The following is a 25234-nucleotide window of genomic DNA, read 5'->3' as shown; positions in this document are numbered from 1 at the left end:
GCAGAGATTATCATTCCAATTTCCAGCAGGCAAAACTGAGATATTTCAGTCATCATTTGTGCCATTTACCTCATGTTTCTGCTCCTTGCTGGCCCATGGTAGGCCCATGCACTTCCTTGCTCCTCTTTGAAAGGATGTACAGCCATGTGACTTGCTTTGACCAATGGCATATGTCACATTCAGGTGGACGCTTTAAGTATCAGAGCGTGATTTACCCTAACCCTTCCCCCTGCCACGGCAACTAGTGAATGCTCCAGATGGGTCCCAGGAACTCCATGGAACAGAGTCCCCAGCCAACCCATAACGGAGAAATAAACCTTCGGTTTTAAGCTACTAAGAATTTAGGGTTGTTTGTTACTGCAGCATACCTTAGCATATCCTGACCATTACAGAAATAAAGCCACTGAGCGACTGTTTATTAAGTAGCTTAATAGTAGAGAGGATGGCAATTTCAGTCCTACCAGGACTAGACAGAGACTCTGTAAGCTGTGTGACATTGGGGTAATGACACTTGACCACTCAGATTTTAAAGTAAAACAGATAGTAGCCATCCTTAAAATTGTTGTAAAGACTGTTTAAAATGTTTATCTAGGACTTAGCACTGTGCCTGGCAAATGGTGAATATATAATAATTGATGGGTGGTTATTACTGTTGATATTATTAGCCTAGTCATTGAACCATAAAAGACCCATAGAAAATTAAGAAAGACCATCACCCCGCTCTTGGTCCTTTTTGATGATCATGAGGTTTGTAAAGGTCACTCTCCAGAACACGTCCTTGATCCCCCATGCGATGGTCTCCCCACATTCATATGTTGAGATCCGAACCCCCAAACGTTGATGGTATTAGGAAGTGGGGTCTTTGGCGGTGATTAGGTCATGAAGGTGGACCTCATGAATGGGGTTAGTGACCCCAGAGAGACCCTTAGAAGAGACCCCTGAGAGCTCCCTCGCCCCTTCCACCATGTGAGGACACCATGAGAAGCCTGTGACCCAGAAGAGGGCTCTCACCGACCACGCTGGACTTCCAGCCTCTAGAACAGTGAGAAATAAATATCTGGTGTTTATAAGTCTGTGGTATTTTGCTATTGCAGCTTGAATGGACTAAGACACCCCACTTTGTGCCAACAGCTAAAGCTCTGCGAAGCCCAGCCTCTCGGAACAAGATTACAGGAACAAAAAAAGAAGCGCGTCACTTGCCTCGGCTTCGATCTCATCGTACAGGAACTGCTTTTTAAACTTGGTCAGAGCATAGTAGGCGCTGTCATTGTACAGATCCAACGGGTAGAGGACGTACCTGAAGAGGGAAAGACAACGGCCAGCAGCTTACTAATCGTCTGTCTTAGCGCAGGCCGATTTGTACCTGCTTGGGACATAGGAAGTGGTGGGTGAGAAGAGGAGCAAGTTCATACACAGGAAAGGAGAACCTTTCAGCCTCCCAGCCTCCACTTGGGAATGACTTATTTTACAGGCTGCCCATGGAAATCAAAAGTCTGTGATGCTAATAAACCCAAGGCTGAAAAAACGTCATCTGGGACTAAAAGAAATCGGTGGTAGTTAAGATATTAGCTTCTTGATGCCCCGAGATGGTCATTTTCCCGGCATGGCTGACAAAGCATAGGAAGGGCAGATGGGCTGGTGAGCTTCTAAACCAATCTGCCAGGCGGAGTCAAATCGGTGTGACCTGACCCTTGGCCAGCACAATGCGTCATCTGGAAAGTTCTGGAAGAACAGAGCTCCCTGGCAAACTACCCTCCACCTGCATCCCGGGAATCTCCTTGCTGGTCCGTCCTGCCTCTTACTCCATCATGGAAGGTTCTTTGGTTTCCAGGATATGGTCCGTTAGAATCCAGGGCATGGACATCTCAATGGGGAACTGGATTCTCCGGCCCATGGTTAACTCCAGGAAGAATTCTCGGAACCAGAGCTGGGAGAGGTCGCAGCACTGCTGCAGGGCTTCTGAAAAGCATGAGGGAAAGAGCCTGGGGTTACACAGAGGGAGCACTGAACGATCTTAGCTCTTACTAATGAAAAAAAATGTTTTTATTCATTTTCATTGTCATGCTTATGACGGTGCTAGGTCCACAACAGGTCCTCACAAGTAGGACTCGTCATTAAGTAGAGCCTACTCTCTTGGACTTACAGGCCAGGCTAAAATGTAGGTGGAAGACAGTGTTCGTTAAGCTTCTGAGACAGTGGCAGTGCGTGGGGGTGGGGGGCATGGCAGGGATGATTGAGGGCTTCAGATGTCCTCAGGATTTCCATCACCCCTCCCACAAAGCCACTCCAAAAACAAGCCATCTAAGTGTCAAAGTGTGCTTGCTGTACCAATAGTAGCAAGGCAGATCTCCAGGTGCCTGCTTTTAACTGGGCTGCAGCTCTGTGGCCGCTTATATGTGGTCATTCTGGGCCCCTGACTGCTCAGAGACCTCGAAGGCCCTTGCTAGGCTGCTCTCTACGGAGAACTTTGGAGCATTGGTTAAGATGGTTCTTCAACCACTCTCATGACCCTGGGGAGCTGCTCTCCCTCCACTCTGCCCTGCTGTCCCTGGGCCTGCATCATAACAGGAGAGGAGTGGGGCATACAGGATCGGGGTGCAGCCCAGGAGCCTCCTTGGCTAGGAGCAACGAGCACTGATCCGCAGCTGCTGAGAATCCAAAGGGCGATCTAGGGCCCAGCTATGTCTGCGTGTGTACTTGACCCCCTTCTACTAAGGACTCCATGACAAATTAGCCACAGATGTCCACCAGACAGATATTTCCAGCTACGTCAGAAGAGCTGGATTGAGCCTGGCCTTTCCTAGCTCCCAGAGTCCACCAGAAAGTGTGCGTTTTTTTCCCTTGGTGACAAAATGTGGCCCTTTGGGCCAACAATCATGTCTCTTTGCAGCTTCTGGCCGGACAGCCTTCGTGGCTCGGGCCCCATTCTTTCCCCAGACCCTGCGGCTCACCGCTGATGTTGAGCAGGTGCGTGAAGAAGAAGGACTGCTTGTGGAAATCCTCGATGGCGAGGACGATGGGGCCATCGAGGCTGCTCCTCAGGGTCTTCTTGGAGCCGCTCTTGTCTGCGATGAGCGATTCGAGCATGGTCCGTACCATGTACAGCTTGAAAAAGAAAATCAGGTGGGACGGTCAGGGGCTGCCACTCCATCCAGGGGGAAAGGTTGCTTCGTGCTGCAATTATATGTTTCTTTTTCTCTGCAGATGCCTGCCCTTAAAAAGTTTTGTCTTAAGGAAGCGCCAGTTTCGGGTTGGAGAAATGAATTTGGAATGTGTCAACTTTCAAGAGGGAGTCTAGCCAGCCCGGGAAAGCAGTACTGCCCGGGGCCTGTGGCATCCCTGGGTAGGTGGACCTGGTAATACCAGGTAGTTCAAGGCCCAGGTTCCTGCCTGCTCTGCTCCGCCAAGGGTGTGGGCATCAGAGGAGAACCTCATTCCACGTCACCCTGGAGTCACTCTCTGCTTTCCTGGACAATCATGATGGCACCATGGGTGGAGCACTGGACTGAGAGTCAAAAGACTGGGGTTTCAAGGCCAGGCACTGCCGTTGACTTGCTGTGTGACCTTGGGCAACAAAGTCCCACTCTGGGCCTCAGTTTTCTCATCTGCTAACATGAGGGGGTTCCACCAGATGCTTTCTCAAACCAGTCCCTTTCAGCTCTAACATTCTGAGAAACTCTGAAATAGGATATGATCAGGAAAAGTCCCCCACCATCTCAAGTGTATGAGTCTCAGCATTTCGAATCCATTACTGAGGACTTTCACCCTCTGTTGGCACCAGCTGCATTGTACAGCCTGCCCAACTCCTAGGGGGAATGTGGGCATAGATTGGTACTTACACAGGAGGCCTACTAGACAATTAACTCCCACTTACAGAGGGCCTTAAGTGCAAAGGGTACAAGTGCTAATCTAGATCTTTCCACATCATTTGTCTTTGAATCTTAGGGCTGGAAGGGGCCTTGAGGAGCCAGGCTAGTCCATTCCTGCTGCCTCCTGGAGAAGTGTACCCAAACCAACCCAGCCAGGCGGTGTTATACCAGGGATCGGCAGCCTCTTCGGCCCTGTGTGCCACCAGTGGGGTGAAACAAAGCCCGCGGGGACCACTGGCAGGCCTAAGACATAGACAGGAGAGAGGAGGCGGGAATGGGAGGGCAGGAGAGACAGGGAAGAGGGAGAGAGAGAAAAGAGAGAGAGAGAGAAAAGCAAGAGGTATTGTATACGGTGGGAAAGCCGCCACGACTGCTAGGGGCCACTTGCCGACCACCTCTGAGATGAGCCAACCTCCCTCTGCCACCACGTCCGTCCTCGCTGCTCCTGGGCCTTCTCTAGGACCTCACCCATCATGTGCCCGGCACTGGGCGGGGCAGCATGGCCACAGAAGGAGTGGCACGCTGTCCCTACCATAGCCCTTCCCTTCCTGGTAAAGGAACTACCGTGGTTGCCGGTTTCTCAGACAGTCCGCCCTCGGCAACCCTGTCGGGGGGCATGTCTATCATCCCTAAGAACCGAGAAGCACTGTTCAAATGATGGCCTTTGGAGTCCTCAAAGAAAGACTTCTTCGAGAGCAATCCGTGTGGGTGATGACTGATTCCATCAAATTCTAACTATGTGAAAATCCAGTTCATTCACAAGAGGGGGAACTCTTTTCCCACCTACTTTTATTGAACAGAGCATTTAGTTCACAGAACAGTCAACACCCCAGCTATGCTAGACACCCATGTCTACTGTGCTCTGAAGGCCTTAATAGAGCCCCGGGGTGGGAGTCAGGAGACCTGGTTCTTGTCCCACCTCAACCTGTGACTCACCTTGTGGCTTGGACAAGTCACTTTCCCTCTCTGGACCTCAGTTTCCCCATCTGTAAAATAGGGGGAGGGGACTGGGACTAGTTTGTCTCTAAGGGCTTTCCCAGCTCTGTCTAGGAGCCTCTTAAATGCATCTGTGCCACCTAACGTGACTCACTGGTGGTGACATTTCTCTCTCACTTGTCTATATCAATACTCCTTCCTTTCCTCTCCCCACCCTTCTCTCTCTCTCTTCATGCTGGTCATCCTTTCTCATCCTCCTGCTTTCCAGTTTCCCTTTTGCCTTGTCTGGCTCTCCCTCACTCATGTCTCAGGATTCATAGAAATACCCGAAAGCCCTGCTCAGCCCCTCCCGGGCTGGAAAGGTCTCTGGCCCTTCACATTACACAGAACTGTTTGTAGAAGCTTTCTGGGGATGTTCCACAACCAGCAGGCAAGATTAGTGCGAACTGGCCTGTAAAGCCTAGGGAAGAGACGATGACAGTGCTGAGAACACTTCTCACCCCTGTCCCCTCCCTGCACCCCTGCCCAGACACAGACACACACACACAACACAGTGGGAAGGGTCAGGGGGTGGCCTCAGATGGTTCATCTCAGATGACTCATGGACTCAGGATTTCAGAGCGGAGAGAGGCTTAAAGGTCATGTGAAGTAGGAGTTCCCAGCCTGGGGCTTCTGAGGTCTGGCAGACCTTTAAAAGCTGCAGTAGATGCATACGCGTTTTCACACCACCTCAAAAGCCTACCAGGAACTATCCATAAGTAGATGGCAAAGATTCAACTAAAATGCCTACATTCTTTACTTTTACTTTTCCCCTGTAATTTTACAATTGCTTTGGATTAGCCACAGGCAACTCTGTTGTTCAGAAGCTCTGGTTGACAACTCTGAATATCTCTGATTACTAGCCTTTCTCTAAGGGGTCAAGGGCTTTCAATACTTGTGCTTTCCGGGGGATGTGTGGGATAATAAAAGGGGTGTTTGGTCAGTAACAATCTCATCCAAAGTTATCATTGAATGGAGAAGATAATCAGTGCTCAGAGAGGTTAAGGTACTTTCCCAAGATCACACAGCAAGTTAGAGATAGAACTTGTGAATTCCCAAGCTAGGATGTCACTGCAGGGGAAGGGGCCAAGGTTCATGAAAGAGGGCAGGATAGATGCATATAGATTCCACTTTAAAGTCCTCCTTCCAGTCCTGGTATTACCCCCATTTGCCAGATTAGACAACTGAGGCACAAAGAGATTATGTAATATACCCGAGGCCACACAGGTATGTAGGACTAGAATCCAGGTCTCCTGAATCTTAAGCCAGTGGCCCTCCCCCCTATATCAAAACAAGATGGCAGAATAAGACTAGAGCAGCTGCTTGACCCTGTCCCTCCTGCCTGAGGACCCCCAAACCCACTGCCCCATGGCCCAGCCAGGATGACCTACCATGGCCTGGCTGGCCTCTGAGTCAGCAGAGCTGGCATGTGCCTGGAGTCGCTTACCTGTGTGCTGGAGGGCCCCACGGCACGCCGGGGCACCTTGATGTCAAATCCACCTTTGGGATCCTTCTCCCCTCTCAAGCACGGGTCATTGGGGGGCTCTCGGCCCCCTTCCCAGTCACAGATGGTTTTCCGAATTGCCTGCAGGACACTGGGAAGGAAGAACGGAGGCTCAGACCAGGTTTTACTAGAAGGAGGCAAACACTGCAAGTCTCCTTCTAGAGTCTGTGGTATCCCAGGACCACTTGCCTTAGAATTCCTGAGGTACCTGCGAAACATGTTCATCCTGGGCCCCACCCCCAGAGATGCTGGTTTAAGAGATTTGAGGTGCAGTCTCGAAGTGTGCACTTTACCCCAGGTGATTCTGATGCCCACTGGCTATGAGAACTCAGCTCTGAGCCTGCGCAGTGGGAGAGAAGCTGAGTGAGGCAGGACGGCTATTTTTCTTTTTTGGTTATAGGGGAGTCTCATTAGTCCAATTAGATCTCTGTATATTTAAAGCTTTAATAATAGCTTATGTTTCTTGCAAACGTACTCCATGCTGCTGTGTGCTTAGGTGTACACCTGGATCATCTCATTTCATCATTATAACAGCCTATGAAGTAGGGACCATTATCATCCATATTATACGAGTGAGGTAGAGTAAGGTTCAGAGAAGGGAAGCAACTTGACTGAGTTCATACAGCTACACAGTGGTGGAAATGGGCCTCAAACCCAGAGACTGAGGAGGCATTCATCTCAAATGCCCCATCTCCTAAGAAGGCCTCCTATAACTTGCTGGAACTTGCTGGAAGGGTCTGTGTGTGTTCAGAGGCTGCCCTGGAAGCTGACTGAGCAGGAAACTTCCTCTGTGGCCGGCACCTCACATCCCTCATTTTTGATGTGCCCCTGAACAGGGCCATCCAAACACCCACCTGATAAGGACATTCTTCTTTTTCCTCACCGCCTGCCTCAGGGGCTCCCGCAGTGTCACCTGGGCAAAGTCCTGCAGGGCCGCGTAGATGGTGTTCCTGATGGCCTGGTTGAAGACGCTCTCCATCCTGCCCATGAGCACCTGCAGGCCTTTGATCATGGCGATCACCTGGCCAGGCACAGATCAAGGTCAGGCTCAGCGTGCCTCGGCATACCTGTCTGTCCAGCACCCTCCACCACGTCACAGGGAGGGTGCTGTGTGAGACATCCAAAAGCACGAAGCCAGGCCGTGCTACTCAAAGTGCCAGTTCAGAGCTAGGTAAGATCCGTGTGCCAGGATGGAAAGCAGCACTCTGCCTCCTTCATCAAGAAAGTCTGCTACAAAGCGAAGACGGCAGCTAAATGGGACAGCGAGCGAGCCTCACGATGCAGCTCATTTTTCATTCTGGTACCAGCTCCCTGTCTTATTGCTGACTGGTGACAGATGGCAGCTGGTCCATGGACCCCATTTTGAGTACCATTCTGACTTCTGCAGGCCTCTCCACAGAGCATGCACCCACAGACCAAACCAAATACAACATTTCACCATAAACATTTTAAAAGAAGTTACACCATCTTTGCTTTTGAAATCATTTGCCCAGTTGCTGCTTGAGTCCATAAAATCAGGTTCCTGTAGGAGTCTTGGGGGGAAAGCCTCTGCCCCTCTCGTTGCGTCCTCCCTAGTGCTTAACTCACTTGTCTGTCTGCAGAGGTGAGGAGACAAGTGTCTGTGAGGAGGACAGCCTGACCTTGGCGCTCTCTTTTGGGATCTGTCTGTCTGCAGGGTGTGAGCCCTCTCCTCTGGGTTCCTGTCTTCTCTTCAGCATCCGCTCTTCCTCCCGAGGAAGGGAGGCAAGCATTTCTGCAGCTGCTTTGCCTTTTTCCCAGTGGACAGGTTTAACGGGATGAGGGAGAAATAGGAAGTCTGGTGTGGCCTGGGGTGGAAGCCACATTCTCTGGTCCAGCTTCACCAGCAATAAACCTGACCCTTTGGTTCACCCCCCGCCATCAGCCTCAAGTGCTAATTCCTAGATTGGTTCAGAATTCAGAGGGGAAAGCATATGCCCCATCAGCCTCCTGACAGCCACCACATTTATGACACCCGTCATGACGTGTTCAACTTCCTCCCCCTGTTCTAGACGGTATGTACTTGTATCTAGGCTACGTGTGGAATTCTCACAATTGGTAGCTCTAGGAAAAACAAAAGTTGTACAAGGAAAGAAACATGTTCACATTGGGCCATGTGACTCAGCAATGACCCACAGTTACTTGGTTATAAGAACACAGAGTGCGGAGGAGCGTGATGGTGCAGGTTACTGCTTTTGCTGTGTTTTATTGTTAATTGCTGTATGGAACTATTTTTCTCTAAAAAAGTTTTAAGTGTCTTACTAATAAACTAACAAATATTAAACCTCTCCACGTAAAGGACCAGATGGAAATAGAGCGACATGTTACTGGTGGTTGTCCTTGGACGATTTCATAAGGTGAGGGTAGGAGTGCAGTTGGGAGACGCAATTACCTACAGTGGGTGTGTCCGCCTGCTGTTAACGAAAGAGGGAGTGAACAGTTTTACAAAGTTGCCTGTCCCCTCTGACTGTAAGTCTCATGTTAATCACGCTTGCAGAGGACGTCCTCTTCCAAGTGATGAGGATGGGAGACCATCTCTCGGGCTGACTGTCAGCAGTGAAACAGGCAGCAGGTCAGGCCAGCACTCAGCACAGTGCCAAGTGTGATTACAACTGGTCTCCCGCCTGCAATGACACCCGAGCCTCAGTCCTTCAAAGTGCAGCCTGGAGATCTGCTAAAGAACAACTCGAACCCCTTATGACTGTCTGACCCTTTACAGCTTTCACAGCTCCTGGATGTCACTAATCTCCTCTGACTATGGCTGTTTGATTCTCAACATCCTTGGGATGCAATTGGGTGGAGATTATCAGCTCCGTTTTACAGAGCAGGAAGCTGAGACTTAGGGAAAAGAAGTGATGTTGGGCCCAGGGCTAGAATCCAAGTCTCTGACTTCTAGGCTTCAGACGGTCATGAAAGAGGTAGCTGTCACTCAAAACTTAGTATGAAGGAGTTTCCTCCCCCCAAAAATTGAAATATCTTTTTCTAATCAAACTAACCCACCACAATAAAAAAAAAACAAATCTGAAGTTTATAAAGCAGGAAGAGTCTCCTCTCCAGAAATTCCCACTGTTAATGGTTGTGAATATATAAATATAAATATTTACGTTCTTCAGTTTTGAGCAAATATGCAAAAGTATATTAATTTGGGTATAAATGGGATCATTTTACATGTGGTTCTTTAACGTATTTTTTAACTTAACAGCATACAATGCGTGTCTTTCCCCGTCAGTACCTCCATTTTACCGGCTGCATAGTATTCACTAATATAACTGTGCCTTCATTTATTTCATCCGGTCCCACATGAAAGGACATTTCAGTTGTTTCACATATTTTGGGACTATAAACAGTACTGTGATAAATGTCCATGTAAATGCCTCTGCACAGTTGGCTTATTTCCCTGGGATATATTCCCAGAAGAACTTCTGGGTCAAAGTTTACGCACATTAAAAACTTGAAAACACACGATAAGATTGCCCTGATAGAAAGCCTGTAAAATGGAGATGGGCCACTCACAGGAGCTGAGAAGGTCTACTTTCCACACTGCAGCCAGTACCAGGCATTGCCAGTCTTGTACGTCCTCACCATCCTGCCTGGTCAACACTCTATCTCATCTTAGGTTCAATCTGTAGTTCTCTCTGAGCACTCATCAGTTGGGGTATTTTTCTTATCTCTTTTTAGCCACTTGTTGTTCTTTGTTTCTTCTGTTGGTTTCCTTTTCCCCATTTTTCTAGTGGAGTGAACACTTTCCTTTGGATTTGTGAGAACAGAACGGGTTTCTAATCGGTCCTGAGAAACTTGACAGGGAGGAGAGGGGACAGGGAAGTGCTTGCCCACGAGGCAGACCCAGGCTGCCGTCTTGCTCAGGACCACTCCCGGAACCACCTCGGGGGACCCTGAGCAGCAGCTCGGGGGCCAGCACCCACCTCGACGAAGGCAAACTTCTCCTCGCTGGTGTAGTTGTAGCGCGTGGCCCTCTCGTACTCCTCAGCCGTGCCAGGACAGTCCTTGTTGCAGAACTTGTCGGTGGGGTGAACCAGCTTCCAGGAGTACTGGGGAGAGAGGGAACAACCCAAATGTCCCTCGGCGGAGGAATGCACAGACAACACCAGGCGTGTCCAGGCAATGTAAGACTAGCCACGAAAGGGAATGAAGCACTGATTCGTGCTACAATGTGGACAGACCTTGAAAACATACAGAGTAAAAGAAGCCCTCCACCAAAGACCACATGTGATAGGATTCTCCTTAGAGGAAACATCCAGAATTGGGAAGCCTATAGAGCCAGAAGTAGATTGCTGAGGGAAGGGGGGGAGGGGAAGCAAGGGGAAGGGAGGAGACAGATAATGGGAGGTGATCGTGTGGGGATTCTTTCTGAGGTGAGAAAAATGTTCCAAATTTGACTGCGGTTGTACAACTCTATAAAAATACTGAAAACCAATGAATCTACATTTTTAAAAAATGGATGAATGATCTTGTATGTGCATTATACCTCCATAAAGCTGTTTTAAAAAGAGTCCCAGGAGAGGCAGAGGCAGACAGATTCCAAGTGAAGGAAAGTGGGTCTGAAGGAGGCAGGGGAGGGGCCTCTGCCCAGGGACACCTACCACCTCCATGACGTGGGCGCTCCACTTGGATAAAAGCTGCAGGCCCCGCAGCGCCAGGTCAAAGAGCTCGCGGTATTCCTCATCCGACTTCTGGCTATCTAGCCCGGAGCCTGTCACCACCTGGGGAGGATCAGCCGTCACCATCACTGTCACTTTTATACTTTATTTCTCTGATTCCCTCAAAAAACACTACAAGAGAGCTGCTATTATTCAACCCCCTTGACAGAGAAACCAAGGCTTGGACAAGTAAAGGCCTCGCTGAAGTCTGCATGGCTTGTAAAACAGCTGAGGGTTCAAACTCAGGCAGTTTGACACCAGCGCCCGATTTACGACCATCCTGGTATGTCTTAGAGCAGCGACTTCCAACTTTTTGAGTGCCATTTACAGGAGGAAATGCATATTATAGACTCAGGAACACATACCCACCTAGAGATATCAAATATATGCATGAACCAACATGTGTCACAAAGCAACTTGACTCTGAATACCTCGATTTCACAACTCACTCATTAGACATGACTCACTGATTGAAAAGCACAGGTGAAGGCAAACATGTATTTGAATGTGTGATAGTCCACAATGACATATAATATTTATGTATGCATATGTACATGCATAGACATAATACATGTGTATATATACATATGTGCACACACACACATATACACACAGAGCGAGTCCTCATCATTTGTGAATTCGCCTACTCACTAAAAATTATTCATCATCTCAAAATCAATAGTCGCAGCACCTTCGAGGTCATTTGTAGACACAGGCAGAGCGACGAAAAATTTAGGTCACGTTCCCAGCTGAGGTTGAGTCAGGCGGTACTCTGCCTTCTCGTTTCAGCTTTCATACTGTAAACAAGTGCCCTCTCTGTGGCTTATTTAGTGCCACATTTTTCACATTTTTGTACTTTTTACTGGTGATTTCACTATTTAATATAGTCCCAAGCCTGGCACTGAAGTGCTATGCAGGGTTCCTAAGTGCAAGAAGGCTACAATGGGCCTTCAGGAGAACACACATGTTTTAGATAAGCTTTATTCAGGCATGAGTTAGAGTGTCGTTGGCTGTTGCGTTCTATGTTAATGAATCAACAATATATACCGGGGGTGCCAAAAAAATGTATACAAGTGGACACTTTGGTCAACGTTGCTCCAGCAGTAGTTGGCCATACTCAGAAGTGTCTGGACACTGATGGTAACCACTTTGAGCACCTCTTGTCACTGCAGACATCAAACGTGACTTGCATTTCTTTCATCAGTGCATATTGAGTAGTACAAATTTTTGTAGTTTTTTTCCTTTCTTAAAATGTGTACACATTTTTTGGGCACCCCTGGTATATTACATAAGGTGTCTTTAACCAGAAAAGCACATAAAACAAGGTTCTGCATTGACGAGCTGAAGAAAGTGTGTGACCAGAGGCTCACCGGAACCTAACCCTGGATTTCCCCCAGGAGCAATGGTTCCGTATTTGCTAATTCAGTGTTCATGGCCACTTTGTGGAACATAACTACTGTGACTAACAAGACCTGTCTGTAAAGACACATGTACAACATGTATAATTTAAAAAATAACCGTGAGCCAGACTTGTTCTTAGACCTCACCAAAACTTGACAAGGAACGAAGGAGGCCTTAAATGGTTGCCATAGCTGTCGTCCAGTCAATCGGCACATCTGGTTAAGAAAGCCGAAGGTTTGGGCTTGACTCTGGTCCTTGTCCACGGGTCTAAAGACCACACCGCCTGCATGTGTCTGACTGTCCTCATTGCAAATACGCTGCCCTTTGATCAAAGGCATTTTCTGAGTTTGGGTTTGAGAAGCCTGTGCACTATGGCCGCCAGCCACATGGTGGAACCAGTGAGCACACATGGGATAGTGCAGTCATCCAGGAGAACCAGGTAACAAAGGAATGCAAATCAGAGGACCTGTGTTAGTAAACCAATGTATGTATTTATTCAAAGGCTTTATATAAGAAGAGATCCAGAAAGACATATACACCCAAATATTAACCACAGTTGGTTCTGGGTGGCAGGATTTTATGTGATTGATTTTCCTTCCTTTTGCATATCCGTATTTTTTCTGAGGTGTGCGCACTTATTCTGTCTCTAATTGTGTTTTCTGACTTGTTCAATGATCATTCATTACTGTGCAATCTAAAAATAATTTGATGGTCTTATGGGCACACGTGTTCAGAAGTCTGTTGCTCTTGCTATCAAGGGCGGAGAAGGTTTGGATCATGTGCATTCTACCAATTACTACCAGTAGTCTGTTATTATCTGCTAGGCACCAATATGCATCACATTGTTGAAACCATCCTCTCAATGAACCTTTCCAGATACGTTTGCCCTTCCTTTTGCAGAGGAGGAAACCGAGGCACAGAGCTGTTGAATAATTTGTGATGGTCAGCAGCAGAACCAGAATCAAACCCAGTCCTGCTCCTGGCCATTCTGCCATGTATAGTCCTCCCCCACCACCTCACTGTTGCTCTCTGCCAGCCCCGTGGTCGTTCCTTTCCTGGCTGGTCCTTACCCCTTCTCACTCTGGGCCCACACGGGCCTCCATCCCAGCAGCCGGAGCGTGCTCACCTCACTGTTGCTGTAGCGAGCAAGTTCAGAGATGAAGCGGATATGGTCATCCCGGATCTGCACCATCTGCTCGCAGATGTTGTACTGGGGGCTGATGCTGCTCTGGGTGCACGTCCACCTGGGCAGAAAATCACAGGGTCGGAGCAGGTCCTGGTCTTGGGCACCTGCTGGGACAGGCTCCTTCCACTCACTTGTTGCTCCTGGTGCCCAGCCAAGGTGGCCGCTCCCCTGGGTGGAACCAAGAGGTAACCCAACCACCAGCAAGACAGCCTGCTCATCCCATGCTGTGGGGACCGCAGGCTGATGGAACAGCCCTTCCTCCTCCTCTAAGACCCACTCACAGGCTTTTCCAGATGCCCGGCGTCCATGGTACTTACCGGTTATATGAGTGAGGAGGGACCAGCAGCCTCGTGAGGGCTACAAAGGGCTGGAATCTGAGCAAAGCAAAGCTGTCTACTGACTGACAGCACTGACATTCTGTGGTTGAAGCTGGCTTTGGAGGGGCCTTTTGGGAGGGACTGGGGAAACCAAAAGGCACTGTACCTCTTTTACAACAGTGACCTGGCATCATGGAAGCCATCCTTGGTGGGGCGATGGTCATTCTAAGGGGCATAACCGGGTCACTTTCCTTCCATCCCTCTTCTTCTTACCCCTTCCTCCTTCCTCAACGTTTTTTTGAAATATATCATTTGAAACATATCATGACCTGAGACAGACTAAAAGTATGGCCACCAAACAAGGCACATAAATGTTTTGGCAAGAAATGACTATTTCAAAAGGAGCTCGGAAGTGGCCCTCATAAGAATACTCAGAAAGGTGACAGACTTCCTCATGTTCATCCTTTGGCACTGGTTTTATTTGGAGCTATCTGTGTAGGGACGGGGACACGATCACTCAAACCTGGCCACATCAGGTGGTTGAGAATTCATGCAGAAAACGTGAGGAAATGAGTTCGATTCCATGGTTTTCTTGGAAAACCTCTCCATAGACTGGCAGCCACTGGGTTATTTAGAGACTAAACCAGCCTTCCTCGGTGAGATTCAGTCACAGGGGCTCAAGGATGGTGGAGTTCAAGGACATTGTTTACATATTTTTAAGGCATCATCTCTGACTAAAGGATGCTGGCCCCTCCCCATATGGTAAGTCCAAACTCCCTCAGCTTTAGGAGAGATGCAGCCAAAAGAAACCTCCTAACAACTCCAGAGATAAAGGCTGTAGCCAGATGTCCCCCAACTCCCATGAGGCACTGACACTCCAGATCTTATCATGGATTCCCTAGGATGGTGGCTTACAAAATGACCTAAGGTGACGCTGCCAACCCACTTCGCGGTTGGAACTGTCCAAACCATACACTCCATGATATACTTATTGCATGGACAGAAAACCTGAGGAGAGAATCAGGGTGAGAAAGAATGATGCCATCTCACTCCACCTGACCACTGAGGGCCGGCCATTCCTCCCCCTTCTCAAGGATGGAGGACTCCTGCTGTCCCACTCTGCAGCGTGGCTCATGGCTGGGACAGAGAGGGGGTGTGGCTGTGCTCTGAGCGCTTTTGAACCCTGGCAGCAAAGGGAAGATACAAAAGGGCTCAGAGCACGCTCCGCTTCTCCCCTCTAGAATCCACCTGCCCAGGGCTCTGGGGAGGGCGGAGGGGCTGAAGTGGCCCCTCAGCACCCTGCCCGGGCTGGGCCTGTTCGCGGGAGCCGAGAGACATTACGGCAGGCACTCACTTGGACTTGTTTTCTTCATAGTGAGCACTGGTCTTAATGTATCTGGCCAGCTCTATCTGCATGTCGCCGAAAAGGGGCACCACCTGCAGCTGCTGCAAAGGAAGCAAACACAGCGCGTGAGACACAGAGGCGGAAGCTGGGAGGCAGCCTCCATGGGTCTCTGGGCTGACGCTTAGTCCCTGCTTCCGATGATGCTTCTGTGTGACCCTGGAACCAAAAAAAGCCCCAGCCAGCATTCAGGTCCCCTGCCTCCAACCAACCCTATGTTCTAATAACTGAGCCCCAAGAGGCAAAGTGACATGTCCAAGGTCCCCCAGAAGGCAGAACGGATAAAAGATGAGGAGCAGATGGCTGGCCTCCCAGGGCAGGATCCTTTCTCGGATTAGAGGATCCTTGCTGCTTGGAACTCTGGACTAGGAGTGGGGGCCTGGATGCTGCTAGCTGAGTATGGCGTTCCTAAAAAAAACTCCACAATGTGAAGTAACTAAAATCATAACACCAAACACCAGAGGGTAGACAAGGCCCATCTGAAAACCAGGACAAATGGCGGGGAGGCTGGCATTGACTGTCCGCCTCTGAGGCACTGGGCACTGTGTGAAGCACCTCAAAACCAGAGGATGTTTGGGGCAGTGAAACTCCTCTGTATGATACCATAACGGTGGACACATGTCCTTCTCCGTTTTCAAACCCCACAGAATGTACACCACCAGAAGTGGTCCCTAATGTAATGCAGACTATGGACTTGGGGTGACAATGATGTATCAGTGTAGGTTCATCGATTACAACAAGTGCACCTCTCCGCTGGGGGATGTTGACAATGTGGAAGGCTGTGCCTGGGGGCCGGGGCCGGGGGGTTATACAGGAAGTCTTTGTACTTCCTGCTCAATTTTGCTGTGAACCTAAAACTTCCCTTAAAAAAAGCCTTTCAAACAAACTAAAAAATAGTATCTCAATCCATACAATAACCCTGGTATTGTATGGTCAATACTATTACCGTTCCCATGTCACAGATGAACAAACTGAAGTTCAGACAGCATAAGTGATTTTTTTCACTAGGTCAAACTAGCTAGAAGTCAAGGAAGGAGCCAGAATTATAACCCAGGGGTCTGACTCACCCATGTAATCCCACTGAACCCTCGAGGGAACCTATAAAATAGATACCCTTAGCATTCTTATGAAGCTGGGGAAACTCAGTTTCAGAGAGGTTTCGTGACTTTCCCAAAGTCATCTAGCTATTAAGTGGCAGGGCCAGACTAAAACCACCCCAGCTCATCATGCTGACGAAGGCAGAAGTCGATTTTGCAAGGGTCTTCTGAGATGAGCCCTGTTTTCATTTGGGGCAGCTCCAAAGAAAAGTGAAAGTTCCAGCCTCAGAAAGAAGCCGAGCCACAGGATGTCTTTTGGTGAACTTATTTCCCCTTGACCTTGAAGAGTCAGTGGGACTCAGGCCCAGTCTGCTGTCTCCCAAGTCATACCTTCGAGGGTGTCTGCTTTCAAAGTTAAACTTGGCTTTTCCATGTCTGACGTCCTAGGTTCTACTCCATGCCTGCAGTGCCCAATGTTAGAATCAACTAGCATGGAATTCAACTCCAAAGTAGGAAATCCCTTGGCGAAAACCTGAAAGGCTTAACTTAACTGCACCATTTTAGTTTTCGAGGTTTGGGGCCAGAAGATGACGTCCCTGGGGCCCTGGAACGGACTGAGTGTACGACAGAGGCTATGAGGTATTCTGCTCAGAGGCGGGGCCAGCCAAGGTGGCCTCTGATGGGCCAGGTGAAAGGAGGTGAGTTTGTAAATGTCAATCAATTTAAAATCCAGTCTTTAATCCTTCTGCTTCTGTGAGCTCTGATTTATACTCAAAATTAAAGTAGGTGCTGTCTTCTGGGTTGCCTATCTTTCTTTAGATGGCAAGGGGTTTCAGGAAAAGTATGCCAAAAGAATCGTAAGGCCTCCCAGCCAAATCCCAGCTGAATCTTGAGACTCAAGAGCACGCCTGCTGCCTATCATGGGGCTGGCTTCTCCAGTGTACACCCTCGACCAAGGGTGGGTGGAGGCCCTGCCATTCTAGTCTCCTTCTCCCGAGTCTTCAGCGCTTCAGCTCAATCAGCAAGACCCTCTGCTTGCTGGCTAATTTCATTCCTTTCCCGAGAGACCAGCCCGCCCTCAGCCTTGGCCCAGCCCCAGCCCTAGGTGCTGACCTTAAAGAATTTATCGATTTTGCTGAGGTTGATTCTCTTCTTGGCATCCAGTTTGTAAATGTTACTGACATTGCCATCCATCAGGTAGAGACCAAAACCCATTACCTGAAGTGAGAAAGGGCAGAGCACAGAAGCTAGTCACATCCGTTGAAAAAATTTCAAAAACACCAAAACAAAAAAAAGTAGGTCTGTACATGTGTACACAAACACACAGCCAGTAGCTATACATTCTATCATTAAAAACCCATGTGTCTTCACATAAAGAAAGGACACAGAGGTCTAACTGCAACCAGAAATTTGATTTCTATCAAGAAATACAGACGGCCCTTTAGTATATTGTGGCGGCCCCTTCCTGAGTCCTTACTAGGGCTTAGGGCTTTAACAGGAATTATCCTTAATTCTCACAACAGCCTCATAAGTCCAGTTCTACACAATAACCTTGTCCTATAGATGAGGAATTGGAGACAGAGAGGTTAGCCAGTGTGCCAATGTCACACAGCTAGTAAGCTGCAGAGACAGGATCTGAACCCAGACCTGACAACAGTGTCATTTACGCATTTAGATCCTTCTTGACAAAAAGGACTGAGTGGTGTATCCCTGAGGTCCAGTACATCACAGGAGCTGGATGAATACTTGCTGAATGTTGAATGAATGTAAAACCATTCACCTCTTTCCCCAAGGAAACAATAATGATGTAAAGATTTGGGAAGAGCTATTGGAGGCTTTCCTTTAAAAAAAGAATTCATTTCTTGCCTGACAATCCCTAATAAGCAGGTCTACAGGCTAATTCTGGATATTCCAGTCCATTTAACCGTCTCCTGAATGCTGGCTTGCTTTGCTCCTTTTGTCACACACACAAGGAGCCTAAAGGGGGCCTCAACAACTAGGTTGAAAGCAGCTTCTCTTGGCTCACAGTTCCTATGTGACCCTGGGTAAGTCACATCTCACACATAAGGGAATGGACTAGAGGCCTGTTAAGGTCATTTCTCCATTAGTTGCATTTTGTGATTCTGCAGTGGGTGCGCCAGACTTTTCTGTTAAGGGTCAATGGCTCCCCCTGGTGGCAACTGCGTTCCACCAACACAACTGCAGAGATGCAACAGCAAAATAGTGCTGGGGCCAGATTGAAGCGGTAGAGCACTGAGAGGGAAGACGGTTGAGAAGCTGAAGGATCTAAGGATTAAAAGCAGGTGACAGAAAAGGAGGGCCTGAGAACTTGATGGCAGCATCTAAGAATGCTTGGTGGACTGGAAATTGGAAACCTAGTTGTGGAAGCAGCAATTCTGGGGAGTCCAGGCATATCACTGTGGGGGAGAGGCTGCTGGACTTTGGGTGACTTCTCTGGATTTCTGATTGTGCAGAGGAAGCCACTGCGAACAAGTCACAAAAACCACAATGCCCTGTAAACTCCACTGAGGTGATATGGAAATGTAAGGAGGGGAACACCAACAGGGCTGGGTTCAGAATAGCAAGAGTGACGTGGAAGAGACGAGAAAAAAGTGAAACCACCAGGAGAACTTTGAAAGGTGAGGTTCTGGGGAAGAAAGAATCAAAAGGGGCTATGCAGTGTGTATAAAGAATATGGAGAAGGTCGTTCATTTCAGTGCTACGGCTGTCAGAGATAAATTAGAAACATCCTAAGCAGCTAACAATAGAATAATGGCTTAAACAATGAAAGCTTACCCATATGACATTATTTAACAGCTGCATAATATTCCAATACATTTAATGAAATGGGATAAAAGTCACACACACATAATTTATGTATACTGCCTAAGTTGAAAAATATATAAGCATAGACAATATGAGAAGGAAATACATCAAAATGCTAATTGTATCGTATGAGGATGGAAAGATTGTGAGAGATTAAAATTTTTGCACTTTCCTGTATATTACAGATTTTCTACAATAATAAATAAGTTAAAAATGACATAAGTTAAAAATAAATAAGTTAAAAATGATAAGTTAAAAATGAAACTTGTAAACTAATGAAACAAATGTGACCATTTTGGCAAAACAGAACAAAAGCTGGAAGATTTTGCCTTGCTTTTGAGTTGGCAACTTCTCTTTCAGGAAGTTTGACTTGACAAGAGTATATGTACAAAGGCTGTGCTGCAGAAGTGTTCGAGGCAGTTTAGCAAACAAATCTCCATCGATAGGACATTTGCTAAATAACAATGTCCCCATACAATGGAATACTTGGCAGCCATTAAAAATTACACTGCAGAAATATCCTGAAAAACATCTGGAAAGATGTCTACGACATGTGAAAGGGGAAGAAACAAAACCAAACAGGTTACAACACATTACGTGCAGTAAAATCTGTAACAGTGTTTAAGTAAGAAAAATAAACATTGTTTTTTAAAAATGATGTTAAATAAGGAGGTGAGAGGGCCAGCCCAGGCCCGGGGCTGTGGGACCGTGGGCGTTGTACCTTGAGGAGCATGTGCTTCTCACTGGGGGTCAGATACATCTTGTTCTCATAGTAATCCACGCAGATGTTGACAATGTCAGCCAGCAGCTCCTCGTAGCCGGGGATCACTTCCAGTTGCTGATGAAGACACTAAAGAGCAGCGCCCCCCACTCTGGTTAGCCTCACCACCAGGGATGGCCCACAGCGGGGCAGTGAGACAGTTTGCAGCCTCTGACCACCAGGGGGCAGGGAGCCTGCATCTTCTCAGTGATCCCGTGCTAGCCGGTCTGAACTCCTGCACTTGCCCATGGCAGGGAACTCCCTCCCCTTGGGGCCCGGCACTTGATTTCCTGGCAGTTCCGATGGTTAGAAAGTGTTTTCAAGCTCTATCGCAACAGGCTTACAGTAATCTCAGCTTAGTTCTGAGGGTGTGGACTTAGCCATGATGTCTCCTCAGAAGATGGTGGGAAGACCCAGCCCAGGGGAAGGGAGTTGGGCCAGCAAGCGTCTCCCTCCTGGCAGGAAACAGTGGTGCAGAACGCTTCCCCTAAGAGAAGGGTCTGAGGTCTCCACCTCAGTCCCTTTCACTCCAAAGGGATAAACTAGGCCCCTGATGGGTATCCAGGGCACTGCTGGTACATTCCACTGACAACCTAGGGCTGTGTCACAGGAAAGAAACCCAGAGCCTCAAAGCTGGCAGCCTTTTGTATTTAACAAAGAGCAGGAAGGAACGCAGGAAACCAGCAGCATCTTCGAGAGAGATCTGAGCCTGAAAACCCTTCGAAGATGGAGGGCCCCTCTCAGCCTGGGTCCTGCTGACCTTCTTGCTGGTGCCTGTTTAGGTTGAACTGACAAATGAGCAAGACAGGTTACGTTAAGTCAGACAGAGCATGAGAGCCACAGCCAAGGGGCAGTAGTAACTACATCTTCTTATGCTCTTGCCATTTGTCAGCCTCTGTGTACTTAGGGCTTTTTATATAGTATCTCATTTATTTCTCACAACAGTCCTATGAGATGGATTCTCATAATATTCTCAAAATAACAGCCCCATTTTACAGACAGGGAAACTGAGGCCTAGACCTTGCCCAAGGTCTCAAAGGGTCAGTGGAGGGTTCAGGATTAGAAAACAAGGCCGTCTGACTCCAGAACCCATGCTCTCAACCTATGCTAGTGCTGGGGCAGAATACTGGCTGAGAAGGCTTTCAGGGAACAAAATGTGGAGAGGGTGAAAGGGTCGTCTGTAGTTGGAAGGGGTGACTTAAGTCTGCAGCTTAATTCTTGAGTAGGACAGCGGGGACGTTAGAGCTAGATTGAGCTCTTCTTCTCTTGGTCCACCTGCCTGTGTCCCACGACACCAGGCCAGGACTGACAAAGAGTTTCCCATCACCTGGGTGATCCTGTTGTGGTTTGCCAGAAACATGGAAAGGTTCTGCGACTCCTGGATAGACTGGGGGTCTGCCATCTTCCTCAGGAACTGTGCTGCCCTGAAATACAGGTGTTGCAGAGAGCATTGCTCAAGCACAACCAGCCTAAACCAGGCCTCATGGGCTGCCGCTCCCACCTAACCCAGAGTTACACTGTCCCCCAGGTTCATGGGCTCTGACTGACACGGGTGACTCAAACAGCAAAGGAGAGGATGTTCATTTCGTTTGGAGCTGTTCAGACCCTTGTGATAAGGGTGCCTGAAATGAAGAGGCAACCACGTACTGAAGCTCAAACTGCAAGTTCAAGGGCAGCTAGCATCCTATCAACCAGCCACAGGTGGTTAAGACAAAGCGAAACGAGCAGCCTTGGGCCTCTCTCGCAGTGACCGCCAGTGAAACTGCACATGGAGAAATCCTGGAGAAAGAACTCCAGACAGAATGCTTTGTTTTTGTTGTGTATAATGTTCTTTACTGGAAAACCTCAGTGTTTCTAAAGCAAAGCATTGCACAGAAAACGAAAGTCTATTTACGCTAACAGGATTACAGGTAAAGGAACAATGGGCGTGGGAACACAAGCAGGACTTGAAGGGAGAAAACTGCGGCAGCCCAGACCTTTCCAGCCTAATCTGGTGGTGGTGCAGCCTGTGTCATGACTATGACAACCGATGAGACACCTGCCTTGTTCATGACCCTTAGCCGGTCCACAAAGCATGTTGGTTGTGACCATAATGGGAAGAGTTGGGTCAACTGGGGAGAAATTGGGAAAGATATGACATGATGAGCTGTCTATGAAATCTTTGTGAAAGGTGCCATTTCTGAGTCAGGCTTGACATGGGGCTCTGCCTGCTGGCACCCCCAGGCTTCGTACTTTACTCAGGGGGATACAATTTTGAGAATCAGTCTGTTGTTTGCTTCTTCCAGTTATTCTGGAGCCTTCCAGTTACTCTGCTGTGGTTCAAGGAGGAGAGGCCCTTTTATCAGTGACACAGAAAATCCTTCCCCAGAGATGTGTCCAGACAACACAGGAAATCTGTTGCTTTTGACTGCCCTCCCCTCCCGGCTCCACTTAGGAGTGGCTATACCCTAATTTCTGGAGAGGAACGACCTCTGCCCCACTCTCAGTCTTTCTTTCTCAAGAGCTGATACTGACCTCCAACTAAACTCACAAGTAAGATGTGTTCAGTCGAGTCTCCACCCACCACAGTGACTAATGGAGGGGTTAGCACATGACAAGGCTGGAGCAACGACAACCCTTCCTGGGACTTTGGCAAAAGCATTTGCAAGAAGGAGTGTCCTTTCCTTCCTCTGAACCTGGAGTGGCTACACTGAAGGGAGGGTGAAAGCTGCTGGAGGCCACCACAGGGCACGAGCCTGCCTGAGAATGAGCGGATACTGAGGAAAGGTGAGCTGAGAGGTAAAGGGAACCAGACCAGCATCATCTCAGTACCTGGATCCAGGTACACCGGGACGTCCCAGTTCTGGGAGCCAATCCAGTTCCTTCTTTCTGGAATTGGCTTTGTGATTCTTGCAGAAATGACTAATGGGACCATTTTATGATTGTCTCACTAGTCCCACACTGCACAGGACAACAGAAAATACTGCTGCTCCATGGGTCCAGGAAACAGGGATTTAATTCTGTCTCGAGACAGAAAACCCTGCCAAGACAAGTTTTCCAAAGACCCACCTCTGCATCTTATTCCTCCAACCGCAAAGACAGACAGAGGCCCAACCCCTGCGTGCTTTGGGAGTGGCTAGTTTGGTTTTGGAGAAGGAGCCTGTTAGAAGGTCTCCATCCTCTTTCTCCCCTTGGCTGCTCCCGAGGAAGAGGGGAGTGGGGGAGGGTGCCTGACCTCTTGTAGGCAGAGTGATCGTTCTTGACGCTGCACTTCATATTCTTCAGCTCGTCCAAGACGGCGAACATGTTGATGAACTTGCCCAGGGTCAGGAGGTAGGCCTCAGAGACAAAGTCCTTCCTCCGCTCGGCATGGCACAGTCGCTTCACCTCATTGCAGAACCGTTCAATGGCCTTACGCTGCAGGCAGAGGGGCAGTGAGTAAGCATGCGGCAGCCCAGTGGGGTAGCTCACTGCACTGTCCGGTGGGGAGCAAGGTCAAGGCTCCCCTGAGGCCCTGGTCGGAGCCTGGACATTTAGAGAAAGGCCAATCTGTCAGATCTTTCTCAGAGGAGTCCCTAAATCCAAAGCCAATTTCTAGAGGGGAAGCCTGGAACTTTCCCCCAAGTGAGTCAAACCAACAAATTCACTTACCAAGCCTCTACTGAGAAACATTATATGTTATTCATTTCTTATGTTCCAGCACCTAGGGTAGTATCAGGCACCACACAGCAAGAGGGTAGAGACCAAGAGAGAGACATTCAGGGAAAGAGGTTCATTCATCCAATAAATAGTATTTATTGAGTATTTACTATGTGCCAGGTACCATTCTAGGCACTGGAGTAAAAGCAGGGAACGAAACCAAAAAAAAAAAAAAAAAAAAAATCTCTGTCCTAAGCTACTTATATTCTAGTGAGGGAAAACAGAAAACAAAATAAATTCTCTATATTAGAATGTGATGTGTGCTATGGAGAAAAAGAAAGCAGGGGAAGGGGGCAGGGAGGGCAGGAGGAACTGTATATTTTAGTAGTAAAATCAGAGAAGAAATCATCAAGAAGTGGTGACTTTTAGGAAAAGAGTTTGAAGGAAGAGAAAGAGAAAGACAGGATAATTGAGGGAAGTACATTCTGGACAGTGTAAAGTGCCAGTGCAAAGGCCCTGAGGCAGGAGTGTGCCTGCATGTTCAAGGGATGGGAAAGAAGCCAGTGGCTGACGAGCAGTGAGCACAGCGAAGGGGCTGGAGACAGGGGCAGAGAGGGCTCAGGCCTCCCCACTGACAGAGTTCAAGAGAAGTGGGGGCGGGGGCTCTGAAACAGGACATCATGGTCTGACTTATATTTTTAAAAGGGTCATTGTGGCTGCTGTGGTGAAAACAGACTGTAGGGACCAAAGGTGGAAGTAGGGAGAATAGTTAAGGGGAATGAAAACATGTCCACACAAAAATTTCTCTATGAATATCCAGAGCAGCATTTTTCATAATAGACCAAAGGTGGATACAACCTAAATGTCCATCAACTAATAAATAAAATGTGGTATAGCCACAGAATGGATTAGTATTCAGTCACAAAAAGAATGAAATTCAGACACGTGCTACAACATGGATAAACCTTGAAAACTGTGTTAAGTGAAATGAGCCAGTCACAAAAGGCCACATGAAATGTGTGGCTTTATTTCTATAAAATGCCCAGCACAGGCAAACCCATAAAGATAAAAAGTAAATTAGTGGTTGGAGCTGCTGGGGGAACAGATGGGTAGTACAAAGGGGGGATAGCTAAAGTGCATGGAGTTTCTTTATGGGGTGATGAAAATGTTCTAAAACTGACTGTTGTATGAGGGCGAAACTCTGTGACTATCCTAAAAACCACTGAATTGTCCCCTTTAAATGGACGCATTGTGTGGTGTGTGAATTATAACTCATAACTCTGTTACCAGAAAAAGCAGCTGGATCACAACAACAAAAAGGAGGCCAACGCAGTAACCCAGAGAGAAACAGACAGAGGAGGACTAGGAGGCGAGGAGGAGGGAGAAACTCCTCCTTATCCGTGAGCTCCACTCCACCGGCCGGTCATTGCTCTCCTTCAAAGACCAGACCAGGCCACACTTCCTCCTTCCGGAGTCTAAGTCCAGTAAAGCTTTCTGTGATGATGGAAATGCCCAACATTTGCACCGTCCAATACGAGAGCTTCTGATCACATGGGGCTACTGAGCACCGACCACGGCTAGTGCACGCAGGAACTGAATTTTACATTTCATTTCATTTTAATCAATGTAAATAGCCACATGGGGCTAATGGCCCGTGCTGGAC

General features: G+C 48.2%; 1 protein-coding gene across 3 annotated transcripts in view; it reads right to left on the bottom strand.

The window, feature by feature from the left end:
• The window catches only part of CYFIP2 (cytoplasmic FMR1 interacting protein 2), a 111893-nt gene that overhangs the window by 59730 nt on the left and 26929 nt on the right, over positions 1-25234 (bottom strand). For 2 of the 3 annotated variants that reach the window (XM_033095868.1, XM_033095869.1), the window contains exons 6-19: positions 23168-23349; positions 21281-21377; positions 19915-20043; positions 17481-17585; positions 15283-15374; positions 13552-13669; positions 10968-11087; positions 10290-10415; positions 7203-7369; positions 6292-6439; positions 4038-4112; positions 2952-3105; positions 1803-1959; positions 1201-1297 (exon numbers count right to left, since the gene is read on the bottom strand). In XM_033095868.1, the coding sequence (XP_032951759.1) occupies positions 1201-1297; positions 1803-1959; positions 2952-3105; positions 4038-4112; positions 6292-6439; positions 7203-7369; positions 10290-10415; positions 10968-11087; positions 13552-13669; positions 15283-15374; positions 17481-17585; positions 19915-20043; positions 21281-21377; positions 23168-23349 (1767 nt within the window). The remainder of the gene's footprint in view (positions 1-1200; positions 1298-1802; positions 1960-2951; positions 3106-4037; positions 4113-6291; positions 6440-7202; positions 7370-10289; positions 10416-10967; positions 11088-13551; positions 13670-15282; positions 15375-17480; positions 17586-19914; positions 20044-21280; positions 21378-23167; positions 23350-25234) is intronic. The other variant, XM_033095870.1, reaches the window with a different exon arrangement.

This window comes from Rhinolophus ferrumequinum, chromosome 24 (assembly GCF_004115265.2).
Source record: "Rhinolophus ferrumequinum isolate MPI-CBG mRhiFer1 chromosome 24, mRhiFer1_v1.p, whole genome shotgun sequence".
Lineage (NCBI taxonomy): Eukaryota > Metazoa > Chordata > Mammalia > Chiroptera > Rhinolophidae > Rhinolophus > Rhinolophus ferrumequinum.
Note: the sequence above shows the minus strand (reverse complement) of the source record. Positions and strands in the feature narration are given on the sequence as shown.